This window comes from Carettochelys insculpta, chromosome 1 (assembly GCF_033958435.1).
Source record: "Carettochelys insculpta isolate YL-2023 chromosome 1, ASM3395843v1, whole genome shotgun sequence".
Taxonomy (NCBI): domain Eukaryota; kingdom Metazoa; phylum Chordata; order Testudines; family Carettochelyidae; genus Carettochelys; species Carettochelys insculpta.
In genome coordinates, this window is record NC_134137.1 from 118461476 (window position 1) to 118484072 (window position 22597).

The window sequence follows — 22597 nt, forward strand, 5'->3', positions numbered from 1 at the left end:
TGAACGTCAAAGTAGGGTGCTATACCCATCTTCGGATAGGAATAGCAATTTCGACGTCTCGCCGCCTAACATCGATTTCAACGTTGAAATAGCACGTTTTGTGTAGATGTGATGCGTGCTATTTTGACGTTGTGCCAGCTACTTCAAAGTAGCCGGCTAGTGTAGATGCACCCATGATATTTTCCTTTTATTGTCCTTAATATAATGGGTTATTTTCCATCAACTTGGAAAAGCAGGTTGAGACTGGTTGAGAACTTTTATCATCACAACCATTTTTTTCAGGCTAAAATGCTTCTTTTACACATTAAAGTGTTGATTTTTGGCTAATGGTCTCACAGGGCAAAGAAAATTCTAAATGAAAAGAAGTTCATTTGAAAAAGCTTGGTTTTGTGAAATTCCAAGACATGGTTTTTGGAAAATTTGAAGTATTTTCAATTTGCGTTTATTTTGTAGGTTTTTCCATTTGTTTGTTATTTCATAACATGTCCGGAAGAGCCAAGTATAATGTTACACTGCTGTTTTTGGTAGCCATGTTAATATGTTCCATGGAGTTTATTTGTGTCAGATTGTTTCATTCTGATACAAGAAAAGGCACCTGAGCCTAGAAAAGAAGACAAAATGTTTGTCTATGTTAAACATGTTTTTAAAAATAAAATATAAAATAATATTACAACTATTTTATTATTCTATATTATGATATCAGTAGGTGGTACAGGTTGAACCTCTCTAGTCCAGCACCTTGGGACCTTAATGGTGCTGGACAAGACAATTTGCCGGACTATTAGAGGTCAGTGTTATCTATCAGCATTACCAACATTTCCACTGTTTACTGGGCTTTTACGAGACATTGGCTGCATCTATACTAGCAAGTTCTTTTGAAACATTTTTCTAAAGAAGGGGGCTTTTTCAAAAGATCCCACAGAGCATCTACACACAAAAAGTGTTCTTTCGAAAGTAAATCGAAAGAATGTGGTGCCCCTTTCAAAATGCTCTTCCTTTCCAGTTTCAGGGAGAACACCTTTGTTCAAAAGAAAACATGTAGATGCTCTGCAGTCCCTTTTTTTTTTTTTTTTTTTGAAAGAGCAGTTCTCATGGGTCCTGATTTTTTCGATCCCCAGCCCAGTCTTTCAAAAGAGCGAGGGCTGTGTGGATGCTCTCTTTCGAAAGAGCAGACCACTCTTTCGATCTGCTTTTTCGTGTGTGGACGCTCTCTTTTTGAAAGAAGCTCTTTCGAAAGATCTCTGTAATATAGACGTAGCCATTTAGAGGTAAATTAGAGCTAAATAACAGCGCATAACACTGAGAGCCAGGACTGGTGGCTGTAAACAGAATTTATGGGACCATGGAAAACTTGGCCACACCCATGAAAAGTGATCATCCAGCTAATAAAATTATGCCAGCTCATGGATTTTGCTGGACAAGAGAATTTCACATTAGAGAGATTCAACCTGTACTTGTGCCCAGATTATGAAATAATATAAAATTAATGGAAAAATGGACAACATATTAACAAAATTTGTAACAAAATTCTGAAACGAAATTTTTATTAAACTGATATGTGGACAGTTTAAAAATTATTTGTTCTTGTTGTGATTCAGTTCAAAAACTAATTTCTAGGAGTTTTGAGTTTCAGTTGGCTTTGCAAGTAGCTTTCTGGTAATCCTAAATTCGAGTGAGATAAGCTAAATTGTTCTTTTATGCTCAATCTGTAATGTCATGCGAGGGGGATGGGATCAAGGGCCTGTCTCATAGGCTGAGTCTATACTACGAGATAAATTCAAATTTAATTTGAATTAATCCAGTTAGCTTGATTTTTATCACGTGACTGTCTTCACTGTAAACACCTTTGGCTCGATTTAGGGAGCACTAATCTCAAGATTACAAAATTGCAGTTACCTGACGGGTATAGCGCGAAGTTCAAATTCAGAAGCTCGATTGAAGGCCAGTGTGGAAGCGCCACATCTTAAAGTGAATTTATTAGCCTCCCAGAGGTGTCCCGTATGTAACCCACAGAGCCCCTCAGTGCTCCACTCTGGCCGGTGCACTCCAGCAACAGGAAGACCATGAATTTCCAAGCGGGAGCAGCGAGCCTTTAGCTGTGGGCTCATGTTTGTATGAGAGCCTGAGAAATTTTTCTTTCTTTCTATGCTATTAGTGCTGTGAGCTCATCTGCCCATTCAAATAGCCCCTGCAGGGAGTTCGCAGCTCTATCTGTACACTTATTTTTTTCTGCACTGCCTGGTGCCAGCCTGTGCCCCGCCGTACCACGTCAACAAGGCTGTGCTAAGGGGCGTGCTTGCATAAGACCCCGAAAAACTTCTTCTCAGTGGTTTACATTTGTGTGCAAACCCCCTTCCCTCCCCCACAGGTACCACACAGTCTGGGTCTTTCCCACACTCAGCCACATCATATAGGTAGCCCTCAACCCAACCCAAGAAAATAATGTGCCTGCCGTTCGGTGCTGACAATGCTGCTAGTTCTGCTTTTAGGGCTTCAAGGGCAGGAAGGATATTCTGGCTTTCGCTGCCACTGTGGGGAAGTCTACCCCAGCGGCTAAGATAGTTGAGGCTTTGCTTCTGCCGTGGGGAAGTCACCACCGGCGCCTAAGATACTGGGGACTTTGCTGCTGCTGTGGGGAAGGACCACTTCAAGTGGCCCCCTAGCCACTGCACCCCCCCTCCCACCCACCCACACTGGCTCTTGCTGCTGCTGGGGAAAAGTCTCCCCCGGAGGTTAAGCAATTCAGGATTTTGCTCCTGCCGTGGGGAAGGACCACCTCAACTGGCCCCCCACTGAACCCCTCCCCATAATGGGCATTCCTGTCACCCAGGAAAAGTCTCTCCCAGCACCTAAGAAACACAGAGACCTTTGCCACTGCCAGGAAAAGCCTATAATGGGGCATGCTGCCTCCAGGGGGAAGTCTTATGAGCTGGAGGGGGGCTGATTCTCCATGAAGGGACTATGTCAGCTGGGCCCTCAGCACTTGGCTTGCTTCTTTCTTCCTACACTTTTCTATCCTCTTTCTTCCCACTTTAAAAAACAGTCCGGGCACCTGTATTATCTTCAGGGATCACGTGCAATGATGGGAGGTGGCATACTCAGTGGATGGCCAGTGGAGAACACAGATGTTGCACCTGTGTGGGCAATATAATGGAATGGGAAACCAAAAATTCTTTTTTCCTAGACTTTTCTATCTTCTTTGTTCTAACTTTGAGGGTCCCTGCATTATTTCCAGGAATCAGCAGATTATCAGGGGTCGGGAGGGGAATGAATAAAAAGCATTGTGGAAAGATGACATCAAGACCAGCGAGCAGACCCAGAATGCTACAGGGGTGAGGGAACTGTGGGATAGCTTCCCACAGTGCACTACTGCAACAGTCGATGTTAGCCAATTTTTGTGTGACTTCAATGACTCGACTTTGTGGGGAGCGACATTCCTCACGTGGGACATGAGGATGGTGAAATATGAACTTACAGATTCCAGAATTAGAAAATTGATATAAATAAATTAGAATTTATCTCATAGTGTAGATGCTGCCATAGTTGTGGTTCAGTACCTATTTTTTCAGCGGTAGACAATAAGTTTCTTGACAGAACTTATGCTCTGCTTTGTCAATAACTATTCAGCTTGTAAAACTGTGCTAATTGCAACTGTAACAAATAGAAATGGTTAGGTTACTAGTGTAAAGTATTTTGTCTGCTTTTTGACAGTTATTTTATGGTCTTTTAGAATAATACAGTATCAGTTTTCTCACCCACTTTCTTGTACATTTGGCAGCTTCCTTCTCATCCAGTAACACCATCTAGCAAACATTCAGACAGCAAACCAATACCACTGACTCCTGCATACCACACACTTCCACATCCTTCACATCATGGGACTCCACATACCACTATAAACTGGGGACCTCTGGAACCTCCTAAAACTCCCAAACCTTGGAGCTTGAGCTGTTTACGACCTGCACCTCCACTACGGCCTTCAGCAGCTCTCTGTTATAAAGAGGTGAGGTACTGGAATCCAGAAATATTACTGTAAAGTAACACACTAAGGGTGTGTCTACACTAGCCCCCTTCTTCTAATCAGCCTACGCAGGGAATAGTAATGAAGTGCTGCGATGAATATGCAGCACCTCATTAGGCTAATTCTCCCTGCAGCAACTTTGAAGTTGCAAACTTCAAAGTGCTGACATGCCATGAAGCTGTGGGCACTTTGAAGTACCCTCACAACTTCCAAGTGCCCTTACTTGAAGAAGGGGGCTAGTGTAGACACAGCTTAAGAGGTGTAACTCAGTTCTTTTCATATCATGATCTTATTTAGTTCTGTTTGTTTTCACCTCATTTAAGCTAACACTGAAATAGTGGTAATGGATTAGTGCCCACTTGTATTCATTGTTGTCATCATGATCATCTATTTGAGACCACTGGAGGGGGAATGCTCTGCATTTATGCACTCCTATCTGAGCCATAAAGATTTTCTTCTAGTTTTTTTTTCCTACTTTCCATGTACCTAGTTCTCTGTATCCTGTTCTACTTTGAAAGTCGCACTGGTCAAACAAAAGGGGAGGAACACCTTTTGCATTGAGACAATGCTGTTTTTAAATTGATCGGAGTTATTAGTGAACTAAGTGAGATATTTATGATCCCCAGAATTCAGCAAGCAGTGGCAACACTCTGGTAAATGGAGAAGGAGTTTACTATTGGTTGTCTGGCATGTGTTTCTTACTGCATATGGAAATGTGGAGTCTCAGATAATTTTGAATATCTACAATGGTTATGACTAATTTCATTCCTGAATATTAAACTATTGTTTACATGCACTTAGGTAAACCTTTAATGTGAGAGGATACATTATGGCTATGGCTACACCACTATGCCCTTTCAGAAGGGGCATGTAAATTACAGCAATTTGAAAAGCAAATGAGGCACTGATATGAATATTCAGCACATTAGTTGCATAATGACAACCACCCAGCACGTTGAAAACGCTTATTTACAACTGAATAACTGTGCAGCTGGGGTTCCTTCAAACAGATGCCCTGATTTCAAAAGCACCCTTCCTCCCTGCCCCCCTAAAAATGGGGGAGAGAGAAGGGTGCTTTTGTAATTGGGGCATTCTTTCAAAGGAACCCTGGCTACATGGCTATTTTTAGTTCGAAATAAGCACTTTCAACGGGCTGGGTGGCTGCCATTATGAAAATAAGGCACTGAATATTCATATCCGTGCCTCATTTGCATTTTCAAATGACCATAATTTACATGCCTCTTCTGAAAGGGATGGTTAGTGTAGCCGCAGCCTATTTGACATTGTGTGTTTAGTGAAACTCATTTGACATAAACTTTGAATTATGGTACCATTTATTGTGTCGATGATTGATTAATATTTGTTCTTCCTTATATTCCCCCCCATGCTTTAATGTTGCAGCTTTTTTCTGGGTTGTAAAACAAATACAAAAGTTACCTTTATTAATCCCCAAAAGGATGTCAGCGGTAGACTAACTTTCTCTTTTGCCCTTTTTTAAAAACGAATAGTATTTAAAATTATCTCATTTATACAGAATTTGGTGGCGCATTTTATTTGAAGACAGGCAGCAGTGTCTAGTAAATTAAGATAGAGATTTTATTACTGACATGCTGTGAGACCGTGGGCAACTTACAGTCACTTTGTCTATTTACAAGCTGTGATATGGGGGAAATAATGTTTAGCCATGTTGATAAAACACACTGGCCATGGCTACACCAGCCCCCACCTTTTGAAAGGGGTATGCTAATGAGCCACTTTGGCAGTTGCTAACATGGCACTGCATATTCATGGCAGTGCCTCATTAGCATCTGCCGAAGTGGCTCATTAGCATACCTCTTTTGAAAGGCCGGGGCTAGTGTAGCCACGGTCACTGAAATTCAGTGCCCTATAAAAGGGCAAGATAATAGGCATATAGCAGAGAAGTATTATACTTTATTCAGAAGCAACATTAAACTTCTGTTGAAAAGCTTGTTTCATGCATTGTTATAATTCCGTTTTATTGTTAAAAACCGGATCCCAAAGGAGTATCCTCAATTGTTCCTCCAAATGTCTTGAGTGTGCATGAGGGAGATAAGTTTTTAAAGGCAGAAATTAGCATTTTTTTTTTGCAGGCACACAAATAGTTCTCTCTATTTAATAACTGAGGTTAATCTTTAATGGCAACCAGTTGTCATTCACGAAACACTTCAGCAAAAGAAAAAAGGAATGTGTGTGGTATGGGGGGATGGCTTTAATTTGAAGGTTAAACATTTTGGTTTAATTACACTGAAGCTGAGTAAGATAATGCACTATGTCCATCAATTAAATTTAAATGAATGTCTTTCTTGTATTAGTGTGTGTAATGTTTATTTAATTGTTAAATGAGGCAAAATTTCACTCATCTTTACCGTGCTTAGTATATGACTGAGTGTTCGAAACTTAACTTCACCCTCATTGGTCTTTGTCCTGCTCATTCATCTCTTTCAGTCTCTTATTTTACACATTTATGGAGGGTGTCTTGTATTACGAGGGTAAGGGGTAAACCAGTAGGCATTTTACATCCCTATACATCAGCATGACTCACTATAGAACGTAAGTGTTGTAGCTCTGTCACTATATTCTTTTGCTACAGCTGCCTCCTTTCAAAGCTTATAAGAATCACTTTTCAGATTTTGATTTAAAGAAAGATGTGTGCACCTTTCTGTATTATGGCTCATAAATAAGATGTGTATACCTCTAAAAATTTTAAGAAAAATATTTTGTCCCCTGCTTACCTTTGTTCCATTCACTCTGTCTCCTAGACAGCTGGCACACTTACGGCAGCATTGCTGTATATTTATCTGTTAATAAAAGCGGAAGAAAAAGATGCAAATAGCCAGTGAGGGGGACAGGAAAAATAAGACAATTCAAGCAAGTCTGAAACATGCCAAAAATAATATCTGCCAGCAAAATTTTGATGTAGCTTTATAAGATGTTTTTGGTTAATAGCTTGAACAGAAATTAAAGTTTCAGCATTTGGAATCCTTTGTGAAGAAGAAGCTTTACTAGCTCTTTTCTTTCTCCCCCCACACAGGATCTCAGCAAAAGCCCTAAAACCATGAAAAAGTTGCTTCCCAAGCGCAAGCCTGAACGGAAGCCATCAGACGAAGAGTTTGCACTGCGAAAAAGTAAGACCGAATAAATAGCTGTATGTTCACCAGGTGTTAGTGTATATAAAAAGAAACTTGTAGAGAAATGGGTAGAATTTTTTTTTTTAAACCAAAGAAAATTGCCATTTTTCAATTTTCTCTGAGAACCAGTATTTCCAGTTTGCTGTTTACACCAGTTGGGAACAAGAGGGGTGGAAGTGGGAAGCTTGTCCTAAAATGATCTTACTGTATTGGAACATAATTTCTTAACTTTTTTCTGGTTATTTTTAGTTTGTCAGTACCTTTTATGAAGTGGAAGAAAGTACTATGAATTTAAGTACAGTAACCTCAGGTCTTTGATGAGCAAAACAGAACTTGAAATAGTATCCTACCTTCTGAAGGTGTAAATTAAGGATGCAGACAATTTAATTGTTTTCCAGGTTCCCAGTGAGATGGGAATTTGAAATCAGACACATCTAGGTACCAGTACTAACACTGATATCTTTCAGGTTAGGTCATTTAATTGTACTAGTATTTCCTTGGAAACGGTATTTTTTGTATGTTGTTTATTCCGTGACAGAGGTCACTGGCAATTCTGGACTTTCCCATTTCACAGGTTATAAGAAAAAGCTAGAAAAGTTTCCAAGGAAGGTTTATAGAATGAAAAATGCTCTAAAGAACAAACATTTAAGGAAGATTAGAGGTTGCATTGACAGGGTAATAGAAGTGTGTGAGAGTAGGAAGGATGAAAGGAAAGATTAATTTAAATAATTGAGTTGTCCAGGGGAAGCGTGGAGGGAGAAGAATCTTTATTCTACTGTCATAACTTCAGTCTAGTTTTGGCTATTAAGTATGTAGGAATATATCCTGATTCGCATGTTCGAATGGGTAAGAAACATTTGTGATAACAGAGGTCTGTGCCATGCTTAAAATAATTAAGCCATTTAGATAGATCTAGTTTGTGTATTCAGAACCAAATTTGCTCTCAATTTTGTCTAATTATGTGTCCTTAACATTGTGAGCTTCTTAGATCAGTGGAACATGTGAAGCACAGTGTGTATAATATCATAAAAATCATTTTATTGTGGGCTGACCAGGAATTTTTCCCCATGACACTGCTTGCTGGCCTAGAGTGTGGGCTTCCTCTTTCCTTAGGAGAGGGATGGGCAATAGAAAGACAGTGGTTTGCTAGGATTAGCCCCAGCAAGCTGCCACCACTATATTTACCTGCACCTCTGCAGGTATGGGCGATTGCACCTCGTGTTTGCTGTGGATTGCTGTTTCCGTTGGGAGCTGTTGGAAGCAGCATGGACTGGCTTCCCACAGTCCCTATTGGCCAAGAATGGTGCTCCACAGGTAACAGGAGCTGCCATTACCTGTATCTGTGGAGTACAGGTAAACATAGCAGTGGTGGCCCACCAATGGCTAGCCCTGGGGAACCAGATCCAGCCTGCAGGCCAGTATTTGCCCACCCCTGCCTGAGGTTGTGCTATGGATTTTCTATGGTAGGGATTTAGGTTAGTGAAGGGAATTATATGTTTCTTTACACATGTGCTGATGGAAGCTTTATTTAAGTAGTATGAGGGTAGCTGGCTTGTCCATAATGTTTACTTGCATGACACAGATGAGCTATAAAGTTATTCATGTGACAGCTGCATAAGAAACCTAGAACTAGAACCTTGTGTATGGATGGAATTAAAGACAGCAGAGAAGACAAAAGTTCTCCTCAAGAAGGGGCCTTATTACCAAACATAGACAAAGGGACTCCCATGAAAAAGACTTGTTCCTTTCTTTGTCCTGGTTTTTAGATTTTTGTTTTGTTTTGACAGAGAGCTAGGGTTAGAGCTAGCTAGATTGTGGGACATTTCAAGGCTTGAACTTTCCCAGTAAGTGTTTGTGGCTTTGGTCTTTTAGAATAATTACCAATATGTTGCCTTCTCCATCATACCAAGATCTCTTGTCAATGTCCTTAACACAGATTGTCTCAATAAAATATTTTAAAAGTCAGCTTTGTTTTTGCATTCTGTGGTGTTTATAACTGGATACAGCATATGCACAGCCCTTTAAGCTATCCACATTTTGAGAGTTTGTTGGAAGTAGTTTACCACGATTTTACTAAACACATTAAAAGAAACTTGTTGGGGGTCTAGGATACTAAATACTTTGGACAACATTTTGAAAGTTTAAGGGGAGCTGTGAGAATGTCTTTGAAACTTTGGCATTTCAAGCTGTTTGTTTTTGTTTAGTTGCTTAAGTAAGGCTTTAGATACTGAACAGTAAATAACCAAATTTGAAAATAATTGCCTGTGTGGTTTTGGATATACAGTGATCATCATTTGACCACAATATTTTCTTTTCTAAAAGTGATTGTTTTCCATCTGTCTTTCCCCTTCAAGAATATAAGAATGTCTTTAGGGGGTCAGACCAGTGGGTTCTCTACAATGATCCCTCTCATCTTTTCTATCCATGTGCAGATCATTTCCATTGATGTGTTTAAAAACATTTTTCTGTGTGCTCCAAGGCATGTGCAAATGTTCTGCTAATCAACGGGGCCACATTTGAATTTCTCCCAATCAGCCTAACAAGCTTACAGGGAACACTGGTCTTCTAGCCCAGTATCCCTTCTATTTTTTACCAGCCCGAACCGGAATGCGTTTTGTTGTATGTACTAGTGTGTAAATGATGTGTGCCGGGGAGGTGATGTGCAACCAAGTGTACTGTGGTAGAACTATTAGCTAGGCCCTGGTGTTAATTATAAGGTATAATCCAGAAGTCTCAATATACGAGTGGAGTGAGGGGAGAGTGATTGCTGTAAACACTGTATCTTGGAACATCTCCATTTTTGACAATACACTCTCCTCGTCCTCTGCTTTTGGCTGTTAATTAGTATAGATTGAATTTCTTGTGAGCACTCTAATTCTCTTTCTGTTAGCCCTGTAAAAGTCAGGGTGCTTGTTGGAGCATCTTGAGGTGCAGATGGCTGAGTCTGCTGCTGTTCTTAGTGGGAAGAAGTGGAGTTCAGGGAAGACTTAGTGGAGGAGTTACAGGCAGTTACATTAGCCGTGGGGTAAGCAGATCTATAGCTGGAAGACCCCGTTGTCGGAATATGGTATAGAAAACTTGGGTTTGCATCTCCCATTTGTGATTTTGGTAAAGCTGTCTGCTGAGGCTATCAGATATGGTGTTCTGCTTCCCTGGAGGATATATGGCTGAGATGTCTGTGGTTGTTTATGCACCAGTTCCAGAGGCATATATAGACTCTGTACACAGGTGGTGGGATCGTGCCCCACCTTGTTGATTGATATAATAAATACATGCCATGTTGTCTGTGAATATCTCCATGGCTTTGTGATGGATTAATGGTTGGAAGTGTTCACAAACTCTGTGTACTGCCCTCAGGTCTAGGTTATTTATGTGGAGATGTGATTCTAGTGTGATCCATTGTCCCTCTACTGAGTGTACAAGACTCTGCTATAAACTAAATAACATACGTACACCTAGTGTTTGGGGTGTGTTTTGTAGAAGAGGAGGAGCTGGTACTGAGCTGGCTCACCTCTTTTAGTACAGTGATCATTCAGCAGTCCTATTGATTGTGGTTTCCTGCTGGTATACTTGGGGGAAAAAGAAAATTATATATATATTTTTGGCTAGTTGCTTTTCACATTCATTTTGGCTTTCCTGTTAGATTTTTATATTTACTTGCTAGAGTATATGCTCCTTACTGTTCTACTCAGTGGGAATTGACTTCCAGTTTTTAAAGGATACCTTTTTATCTAACTACCATTTTCACTTTGCTGTTTAACAATGGTGGCATACTTGTGCCTCTTACTCTTTTCATTTTTATTATTTGGCATGTACATACTTTTAAGCTTCTATTACAGCAGTGTGTAGTTTCCATGAGGCTTTCAGGAATTTCATTTTGCAACTGTTCCTTTTAATTTTTGTTTTTAACTAGCGTCCTTATTTTGAGTTATTTTCTCTTTGACGTTAAATGATACTATACTAGATTTTTTTTTTTTTTTAGTATTCTTTCCCCTCGTCTGGATGTTAAATGTAATTACTGAGTCATTCAGCTCTGATCACCTCCTGACAAGATCCTGTGCTCCAGTTAGGACTAAATCAAGAATTATCTCTCCTCTTATGGGTTCCAGAATTAGCTGCTCCAAGAAGCAGTCATTAATGGTGTCTAGAAATTTCATCTGTGTATTCTATCCTGAGGTGATGTTTACCCAGTCACTGTGGGGATAGTTGAAATCCCCCATTACTATTTGCTTGTCTGTGTTTTGTAGCTTCTCCAATGTTCCTGAATATTACACAGTCATAGTTATCATCTTGGTCAAGTATATTCATACCGTTTCTTATCGAAGCATGGAATGTCTGTATGTACATATTCTGGGGTAAAGTTTAAGATTTTTATTATATTTGACTTTATCTTTTTCACATATAGTGCCAGTCTTCACCTTCCACCTCCTCAATGGGACCTACTTAGTTACTTGTATATATTTATACCCTGAAGTTACCAGTTCCCCTTTAATTATCATAATTCCGCCAAGTGTCCATGAGAACTATAATATCCATGTACTCATATAATACCAGACACTCAAGTTCACCCATCTTAGTACTTAGATTTTCTATTCGATACTGTAAAAACAAGATTTACATTATCCCCTCCATGTTCAAAAGACTTTGGTTTTGGACCGATTTAAATAAGAGGCATTCCTTATTTAAACTTACTGTCCTTTCAAAATCTTTAAAGCAAAAGAGAGTAATGGTTCCTGATAGCAAAAAATAAGTTGATGGTGTTTTAGTTCTCTTACCCTTTCCCAATGAGAGATGAGAACATTTAATGAAATTTAATATGGGTAAGTGTAAGATAATGCACATTGGAAAAAATAACCCAAATTACACGTACAACATGATGGGATCAAATTTAGCTACGACAGATCAGGAAAGGGATCTTGGAGTTATAGTGGATAGTTCTCTGAAGACATCCACACAGTGTGCAGCGGCAGTTAGTAAAGCAAATAGGATGTTAGGAATTATTAAAAAAGGGGTAGATAATAAGACAAAAGCTATCATACTTCCCGTATATAAAACTATGGTACGCCCACATCTTGAGTACTGCGTGCAGATGTGGTCTCCTCACCGTAAAAAAGATATATTGGCATTAGAAAAGGTTCAGAAAAGGGCGACTAAGATGATTAGGGTTTAGGAACGGGTCCCATATGGGGAGAGGCTAGAGAGACTGGGACATTTCAGTCTGGAAAAGAGGTGATTGAGGGGTGATATGATAGAGGTATATAAAATCATGAATGGTGTGGAGAAAGTGAATATAGAAAAAATATTTACCTTTTCCCATAATACAAGAACTAGGGGACACCAAATGAAATTGATGGGCAGTAGGTTCAAAACTAATAAAAGGAAGTTTTTCTTCACACAGCACACAGTCAACCTGTGGAACTCCTGGCCGGAGGAGGCTGTGAAGGCCAGGACTCTATTAGGGTTTAAAAAAGAGCTTGATAAATTTTTGCAGGTTAGGTCCATAAATGGCTATTAGCCAGGGGTAAAGTATGGTGCCCCTAGCCTTCAGTACAAGGGCAGGAGGTGGATGGCAGGAGATAAATCACTTGATCATTGTCTTCTGTTCTCCTTCTCTGGGGCACCTGGCATTGGCCACTGTCGGCAGATGGGATACTGGGCTAGATGGACCTTTGGTCTGACCCAGTATGGCCATTCTTATGTTCTTATCCACTCAGCGTGCAGCGGCAGTCAGTAAAGCAAATAAGATGTTAGGAATAATTAAAAAAGGGATAGAAAATAAGGCGAAGAATATCTTACTTCTCCTATATAAAACTATGGTATGCCCACATCTTGAGTACTGCATGCAGATGTGCTCTCCTCGCCTCAAAAAAGATGTATTGGCGTTAGAAAAGGGCAACTAAAATGATTAAGGGTTTGGAACGGGTCCCATATGAGGAGAGGCTAGAGAGACTGGGACTTTTCAGTCTAGAAGAGAGGAGGCTGAGGGGTGATATGATAGAGGTATATAAAATCATGAATGGTGTGGAGAAAGTGAATACAGAAAAGTTATTTACTTGTTCCCGTAATATAAGAACTAGAGGACATGAAATGAAATTAATGGGTAGCAGGTTCAAAGCTAATAGAAGAAAGTTTTCCTTCACACAGCGCACAGTCAACCTGTGGAACTCCTTACCGGAGGATGCTGTGAAGGCCAGGACTCTAATAAAGTTTAAACAAGAGCTGGATAAATAGTTGGAGGTTAGGTCCATAGATGGCTATTAGCAAGGGGTAAGGTATGGTGACTAGCCTTTTGTCGAAGGCCGGAGATGGATGGCAGGAGACAAATCGCTTGATCATTGTCTTCGGTTCACCTCTTCTGGGGCAGCTGGCATTGGCTCCTGTTGGCAGACAGGATACTGGGCGAGATGGACCTTTGGTCTGACCCAGTATGGCCGTTCTTGTGTTCTTATGAGATCTTTTTTTCATCAGACTCTCCTGAGCAATAGAAGCTCTTTCCTTAAAGGGGCAGTTCTGTTGTATCAAAAATGGCAAAGACCTTTTTTATCCAAGCCAATTTTATATCTGTACTGATATTTTTATTTTAAATTCATTTTAAGTAACACAGTTACACTAGACCATTTCTCTTGAGACTCTTTACATTTGCAAAACATACTTTTTATGTATTTTTATTAGTTTGCATTGCTTAATAATGCTTCCCAGTAATAAAATATTAAATAGCAGTACTAATTGATGCAGTGAGCTAGTTAGAGGTGCATATACCACGTAATTTAAAAACAACTGTAACATCATCTTTGTAATGTCTCTTATTAAGGAGTAAAGAAACTGCTGCAGTACAGTGCCAATACAGTAGATCAAATCAGGAATTCATTTGTGTAAAACTTCAGTAGTCACCAATATGCAGTTACAGCATCATTCTGCTTCTCCCAGATACCCACTGAACACTTGCAGGCTCAGAGATGATCAAAGCACATCCATTAACAAGAGCTATTGTTCAGCTTCAAAGAAAGATGAACTAGACCTTACTTATTTAATTGAAAGTTATCTATTTTTAAATTATAGTTGTCAGCACTTTTGATGTAAGAAATGGCTTGTTTGCTGAAAGGAAAACTTCAGGACTCTCTTTTTTGAAGTGACTTGTATAACATTCCTGTTGCTGCTGAATACTTACCTTTCTTTATCCAGTGTTTTAGTAACTGGTAGGTTTTTTTTGTCCCTCTTCGCCAATCGGGCCTTGAACAAACAAATGAAATACTTGAGACATACCAACCAAACACTTCCATGAACTTGGCTATAATGTCGGAAAGTAATGCCTATGTAATTACTAATTCTTCTTATTCTCCTGCACAACATGGAATAGTGGTGCTACACCCTACCTAAAGGAATTCCTTTGCTGATAGATTTTTGCATTGGTTCAAAACAGACAATACATCTGGACTAGATGGGAAATGCTTAGATATCTTGAACTTTTTTGGGAAACTATCCAGTTGCTCTGAGCTCTTATTAAAGGTGTTTGTGAACAGTTATCACTGGTGGATTTTCTGTAGAGTATCTGCTTTGTTGTGATAATAAATAATTGAAAATAAAAAGGGGGAATTTCTGCATGTCTCACCTCCTTGAAGAAGACTGTGTTACTTGCTGACTTTGAAAGACTTTTCAGATACCCTCAGTAAAAATATTCAAGCTCAGTGGTTTGTAAAGCTTCATGGGGCTGATGAAAATGGACTGAAATTTAAAAACCACCCAACCTTGGTGAAATTCTGGCTTCACTGAAGTCAAGACTAAAAACTGCCATTTACTTCAAGCAAGGCCTGAATTTCACCACCTATCCTTAGTTGAAACCGCTTTGATGAAAGGATCTAGTTGAGACCTAGGAGGAACAGATAGGGTGACTATCCAGCCCGTATTAGGCGGGATGGTCCCTTATTTGGTACGTCAAAAGGGCATCATAAGTTATTTTTCAGAAGGGACTAATTGTCATGCATTTGGACCCTCCCTCCTGACCTTTTCTGGTGGAGGTTCTCAGTGAGTTCTTCAGGAGTTCTCACTGTGGCTTCCCCGGGGCTGGAGGGAGGGGCAGTGGCTGCTGCTGTGGCTTTGCCAGGGTTGTGGAGGGGCGGCTGCAGCTTCCCCAGGGGTTGGCGGGGGGGCACCTGCTCCTGCTCCAACTTTGTTAGGGCTTGGGGAGCACTGGCAGGTCTGGCTTCCCTGGGGCTGGGGGGCAGCAGCTGCCGCTTCTGCAGGGCTCCCAGGGAGTGCCAGTGTCTGCCTCCTCCTTCCTGGCTCCCTGAGACTTTGTGGAGCTGCCTCTCTCTCTTTTTCTCCGCCCATCTCCCTGTCCCATATTTGGGTCAGGCAGGTATGGTCACCTTACAGATAGAGCTTCACTTGGACTTTTTATTCTTCCACTCCAAAGCAAATATTCTTCAGATTTTTTCTCTGGAATGTTTTCTCTGCCCTAAGCTCTGCTAAGAAATCTAACGAGCTTCACTTAACACACACAGCTGTCAGATGCTGTCAGGTTTCACAAAAGCATAAATGGCAATAAGTGGCATTTTTCTGAGGGACACAAGGCTAAAATTGTACAAGTGTATATGTTGTACTGTGATGCTGAGTTTTATTTTCAGATTACTAGGCTTCCTTTCGTAGCATTGCTATCGATAAATTGTATGTTTCACTTACGAACCTTAATAAAGACTTAATTGTTGAACTATATGGTGCTCTGATTTATCTTCTAGATGCTAATATTCCATTTCTTGTGTTTCTCTATTTAAACTGTGAAATGAGTTTAAGGTGTGAGTAATAACTGGTAGGGTATATTTTTTTAATATGCTATTTGGGCAGTACCAAAGACCGAAGGCATGCTTATTTGAAGTATTCACTTACATGCCACACAGCTCTTTTTGAAAAGAAACAGAAAAGGACAACTTGAAAATACTCCAACCTTTTTAAAGATTTGGCTTAGTTGCCCAGTTTTGAGATGTTCTTTCAGTACATTTAACACAATGTTTGGGTATGTTTGTTTCTTTTGAAACGTCTTACTTTTCACTCATTGGCTGTGTCTACACTAGAGTTTTGTTGACAGAAGGGGCCTTCTTTCAACAAAACTCAAGGAGCATCTACACACAATAAAGTGTTCTATCGACATAGTCCCGGCAGAACTCTGCATTTGTCCTGACAATGTTATCCCTCGAAAATTTGAAGAATAATGTTTCTGTCGGACAGAAGTGCAGTGTAGACATTTCTGTCGACAGAGAGGGCTTCTGGTTCACCGTGCAGCCCTGTTTGCAGAGCTTCCCTTCAGCTGTTCTGTCAAGAGAGGGCCGGGCAGTCTGGCTGTTCTCTGAAGACAGAGTGGATTGCTCTGTCGATCCACTTCTGAGTGTAGATGCATTCTGCCAACAGAGTTTCTGTCGACAGGCGTTACTGTTGACAGATGCTTTTGGTGTAGATGTAGCCATTGAAACTGATTCCTGTATGAAAAAAGCAAAAACCGCCATTTTTCTTGGTTAAGGCGTCGTCTACAACTTGTTGGTGGACGTTCAGGCTGGTAATATGTAGAATCACTGAACTGAACCACAGATGAATTATCTGATGTTTGTCTGTAGGTCTTAAAATGACTTTATTGTTACAAGACTGGCAGAATAACTAGAGCTGTGGTAAAGACTTATTTTTCTGTTGACTTCAGGTACGGCTGCATTGGAAGAAGATGCTCAGATTCTTAAGGTCATTGAAGCATACTGCACAAGTGCCAAAACACGCCAAACGCTAAATTCAAGTAAGTTAGAAAAGGCTGAAATAACTAATCTAAATGCTGTCTAGATGAAAGCCTTTGGAGTGGTAGGTCCCAATACTAAGAAATCAGCGTTGGGAGTGGGCCTTTGTGGCTGCTAGAACACCCTATCTGGAGCATTGTGAGTACTGCCTGAGGTCCAGTTTTGGTGGATATAATGCACATTACTAAATTTGCCATGGTTTTGAAACACTATCAAGTGTGCACGAAGTGTTTGAGATATGCCTGGATTTAACGATGCTAGCAATACACTTTCTCAGAGAGAAAATGGTAAGTGTAGAGGTAAATTATTTTGAAGCTGTGGGGCTATATCTGCTTTATGCCTTTGAAAATTCTGTTCAGTGAGGTGCCTATTTTGTTCCAGGGCTTCTGGGGAGGGTAAATAGGGCATTAAGTCTTCCTTGCTGCTACCTGTATAGTACCTTATAAATTTTAATCCTCTCTTATAATAATTTCAGGGAGCAACTGTTAATTTTCTTAGGTCTCTGTTGGGTAAGGTTGCCATTCCCAGTTTTTCAAATTCTGCTTATTGGTGCTTACAATGCACATCCTCACTTAATCTAAAACAAGACTGGAGCTGTGGAGGCCCTTTGTGTTGTAAGTAAAATACTGCACTTAACAGGGGAATCCGCAGCATGCTGTATGTTTATGTAAGGGAGGAGAGCATGCTGTCCACTTTGGTCCAATTTGCTGCACAGTTTTGCCATTGACTATAAACCTAATGTAGGAATTGTGTCTCTGTTGTATGCTGTAAAATGATCTTGAGACAATGCTTTTAATTATTGGCAGCAATTTTCAGTGTGGGCATTGTAAATAATCCATTAGAAATTAAACAATTTAAGTGGACAAATATATGTCAGTGTTATTGCCAACACACATTTTTGTGCATACGTCATTTCCAAGAAAAAAAAAAAAAAGATTTCAGACTGGCAATTGGGAAGTCACAAAATAAGACTGGAGGGTTAGTGCACAAATTCTTTGAACCCATCCAGTTGCCTGCCTTCTCATCACCTTGGAAAAAAAAATCCTGTTTTGCATCCAGATATACTTAATATTGGAATCTGGTTCTTTGTATGACTGAAGAATTTATTGCAAGGTTATTTGATTTTGTTTTCATTTGTAATGTTTCAAGCTAAAATATATAGCGGAAGGGACTCTTTTAATTTGCTTTTGTGATCCATTTTATCAATTTCTAAGTCTTCAAGGTGATAAAACTGAAGTACTTTATTTATCCCTGTTTTGGACATGTTTCAGTTTCCATAAATTTGATTTTAGCCCTATGCAGATTTTGTTTTATTGTGACTTACCTGGTAAAAATGAAAAACAAATTTACTGTTGAAAATTTTAAGGGTAAGCTATGAAAAAAAAGGCTAAATTAAATTATACTACTTTAAATGTCACAACTGTGCTCAGTTGGTGTTGCTCATTTTGCAAAGATAATCTGATAAGAAATGGTTTGTGAAACATTTAATTTTTAATAGTACAGTCGTGTGTGTGCACCCAAAAACACATGCAACTGGTGCAAAGTATAGTTTTGCTTCCCCCCTATTTTTCCCTTTCTATGTATATTTCTTGAATATACATAGTGCAGTAAATATCATTGCATACATCAAAAATCAACAGCTTTTATTTGCCTTTAGCCACGCTAAGAAACAACTGATGTATCAGTTACATGCACAGCCTCTGGTCTTGTGAAGGCTGGTATTAGCATTAACAATTTAGGTTTTCTGCAATTCCGTATCTAACTTTTCATCAGAAGTGGTGTTAGGATGGCTCCTGTAAGAGAGAACAATAAATTTCAAAAATTACCTGCTTCAAAAAATATGTCACATTCTTTTTGTACCCCTTCTTACCTCTGTGTTCACGTTCTGCCTGTCCCTCACAGCGCTGATTTGGCAATTCTGCTAGCAGCACCTTCTGTTTGGCATCCAGGAGGTGCTGCTTTTGGAAATGCAAATTCAGCACAGCTAGGGCACCAGTGGATTGGAAGGCAGTGGCATCAGAGGTAGGACAGCAACTTTTTAATACTACTTGGGGGAAAAGAGGTTTTTTTTTTCCTTTTGTTTTGTTTTGTTTTTAAATCTGGAGCGATGATGGGGCAATAGAAATGAAAAGAAGAGAATGAAATGTGGGAATTTCCCTTTGTATAAATCTGGTCTTTTGTTGTGCATTCCTTCTGGCTCTCAGAAAAATAAATTGGTTCTCTAGATAAGGGTTTAGCATCATTAGTTACAGAGTAGCTCACAATATGGCCACCTACAGCTTCAGTTTCTGAATATTTTCAGGCATTTTTCTTTCATTAGCGAAACCCCCACTTCCAAAGAGAAATAGACGAGAGGAAGCATTTTTACATCCCCTGATTCACCCTAAGCATTTTACAGCGATTATATTGAGAGGGTAAGCTTAGACACAAACACGACAGTGACTGCTATGGATGGCTAGTCTTGGAGGGAGGTAACTGGAAGCAGTAAAGTAGTCCTAAAGTAAAGAGGTAACTGGAAGTACAGTAGTCCTAAAATATTTTTTAAATGTTTTGCAATTCTGTTGAGAACTACTGTGGCTTACAAGATTTGATTTGCCCTATCAATTGACATTTTGTAAAAAGCTTTCCTCTTGATACATGATATCTAAGTTGTAGCTGTGGGCTAATATAGTGTCCTCCCCTTTTAAGATTTTTTTCTCTTAACTGGAGTTGACTATCCTATTCATGATGGTGAAAAAAATAATGGGGTACTCAAGTTAGGACTTGTATTTTCAATAGCCCAAAAATTAAAACAGATTCAAAAATTAGATTGTCAAGGTCCAAAGTTATTACGTGCCAAGTGTAATTTTTGCGTCAAACCCAACCAAAAACAAGAATAATAAAGCTTTGCTGCCTTTTTAACAATATTTTCTCTTTTCCTTCTCTTCCCATCACCTTTTGCTTTTGTTTTCATGTGTTTTGGTTGTGGCTGTTCCTTACGTTCCCCTCCTCATCCCACCTCTGCCTGTCCACATCCACCATTTCATTTCACCCATACATCCTTAGCATGGCAAGGCACTGACCTGATGCATAATCACGTCTTGGCTGATGATGACCAATCAAGTCTAGACTCCTTGGGTCGTCGCAGTAGCCTTTCTCGTTTGGAGCCTTCAGACCTCTCAGAAGACTCTGACTATGACAGTATATGGACAGCCCATAGTTACAGAATGGGGTCTACATCTCGTAAGAGCTGTTGCTCATATATCTCTCACCAGAACTAATGCACTTCTGAGCTTTTCTTAACAAATGCTTGTTGTATCACAGCCTGCTTTTCGTAGATGTTTTCTTGCTGTTCCTTGTCTCTTCAATGTGGTATTTTAACAACTTAAGAGTTTCTGATATTTCACTTGTACCTCTTGGGAGGCTCTGTTGCCAGTGGAACACATGTACAGCGAAGTCATTCTAAACTGAGTATATGTATCCTGCTAAGGATATTACAGGGTGTTTTGTTAAGTGACAGCTGTTGATTTTGTAGTTCTGAATAGTCTGTTTTTTGACTTGGTCAGTGTAGCCACAGTTCCTCCCTCCCTCTCTCCCCCAAGTAAAGTACGTTTTGTATTTTTTACTGAAACCATACAGGTTTTGTGAGCTAAGTGCCAGCAACATGGACCTACTTTAGCCTTAGAGGGGTTTTATTTTCTACATATTACAAAGACAAGTTATAAAGCAGGGAGAACAAGAGAAAATGGTTTAAAAATACACGGTACAAGAACTGTAAAATCCCTCAGATACTCTTATATCTGGGCAATTAGTACAACAGAGCATTTGGTAACCTATGGAAATATTCTTGTTTTTCTGGATGCAGACTAACATAGCTACCCCTCTGATACTTGAAGTCTGTGTTGTTAATTGTAGTGGTTCTGATCATTTTACCTTACCGGTTGTCATATGCTTAACTGCATTGTATGCAATAGTGTGAGAGGTTCCAGGTTTTAGACACTGACCTGCCTCGTAAAGTGCACGTTTATCCAAAAATCATTGGTTTATGAAAACAACAAAACTCAATTGGGGTCGGGGGGAAGCATTCATGAAGGTTCCCATTATGAAGCTTGCATGTTCAGCCTATTAAACCACGTGTATAACTGTGGTCAAAATGAAGTTGTAGGAAGTTCTTTAAAGTTCACTTGGCTTTCATTTTCATAGTTTGGATACATTGGAGACATGTATTTATTGTGTTTTGTAATTGCTATCATAAGCACATTGATTTTCAGCAACCAGCTCTTCATTCAGAGTAATTTTTGCTTTGCACAAAATTGAAGTTGACACAGTATATATTCATTTTGGAATGTGACACAGTATATATTATATACCTGGGACACGGCTGGGGGGAAAGTTCTGTACTGTGGGTAACATAACTCAAATTGAAAGGAAACCTTTTCTATTCTAATCCTTACTAACATTGCCATTAAGAAAACAGCAGCATCCTAAGAGGGAGATAACATTGTTTTGCTTTCCTTAAAATTCAGGGTGCTGCATTTTTTTTCCTCTTCAAACATGTACAGTGCACATTGCTCTGACATTGCTGTATGACCAAATTAAGATAGGCGCAGTTGTTGCAGCCTGGGAATTGATCACACTATGTAGAGGTCTTGAGATAATAGTAAATGTCTGCAGGTGATTTTAGCATGAACCAATGATTACACACGAATGCTGTCCCAAGGGTGTCAAAATGAACGAGCTGTATTAGAAGCTGTTCTTATCCAAAACTTCACTATCAGTTTTAAGTGTTTGATAACCTATTTGTTACTCTAACACAGTTGTTATATTTGAAAACTGAAATGCTTAACAGAGAAATTTCAGGGGTTTGTTATTATACCAGTCATTTTATTGGCCATTTGTGACAGCCAGGTACATGTATGTACTGTACCTTTTTTTTTAACTAGGAAAAATTGCTGCGGGAACAAGTGTATGGTGCATGTACTCCATGCTATATTAACTAATATATCTGTAAATCATTAAGCTTTCATTTTTATTTTAAAAGTCACATAGAGAATTCCCTTCCTATTTACAATACTGAAAGCGTGGATCACTTTTTGGCAGGTTTTCTTTTTTGACGAATAGTGTTCTGGTGGAATAATATTGATGTTTGTTGCATTGATTAAATGCCTGTTCATTTACATACTACTACTATGTTACATATATTATGTACTGTAAATATTTTGTGTTTTTGAAATAGTTGCTGCACATTTAAACTTTTCTTTAGCATACAAAATAATGATTTTGTTACCCAGATCAGAAGATTTTATTGACTTTCTATGCACCAAAGCTTTGACAGTTTACCACCATGCATTATTGTAGCAGGTAAATCACTGTCATCAGAATGTTTCTTTGTGATGGTGATCTTCATTGCCAACATCACTGCAGAATTAAAAAATATCTACATTTCACTAACAAGTTTCAACTAATCAGAAGTATTAGTGGAAGACCCTTAACATATACCAGTGTGAAAATGGTGGTATTCGGTCCAAAGGTTCAGTGTTTCTATTTTTGTGGAACTTTAGTCATGCTAACAATAGTACCTTATGTTTATGCAATTCTGTAAAAGACATGTGTACAGTTGGTATTATACTGAAAGAATGCAGAGTCTGAATTAGAAGGTAGGTTTAAGCCATTGT

At 39.4% G+C, this 22597-nt stretch overlaps 1 protein-coding gene across 4 annotated transcripts in view; it reads left to right on the top strand.

Annotated features, from left to right (window-relative positions):
• ARHGEF7 (Rho guanine nucleotide exchange factor 7) overlaps nucleotides 1-22597 on the top strand; it is a 220352-nt gene that overhangs the window by 171530 nt on the left and 26225 nt on the right. For 3 of the 4 annotated variants that reach the window (XR_012645027.1, XM_074990434.1, XM_074990421.1), the window contains exons 16-18: nucleotides 3779-4003; nucleotides 7074-7167; nucleotides 16856-16945. Coding sequence is in view for 3 of the 4 variants with exons in the window: in XM_074990434.1 (XP_074846535.1) it covers nucleotides 3779-4003; nucleotides 7074-7167; nucleotides 16856-16945 (409 nt within the window). In the remaining variant the exon portion in view is untranslated. Of the gene's footprint in view, nucleotides 1-3778; nucleotides 4004-7073; nucleotides 7168-16855; nucleotides 16946-19988; nucleotides 20166-22597 lie in introns of all 4 variants that reach the window. The other variant, XM_074990443.1, reaches the window with a different exon arrangement.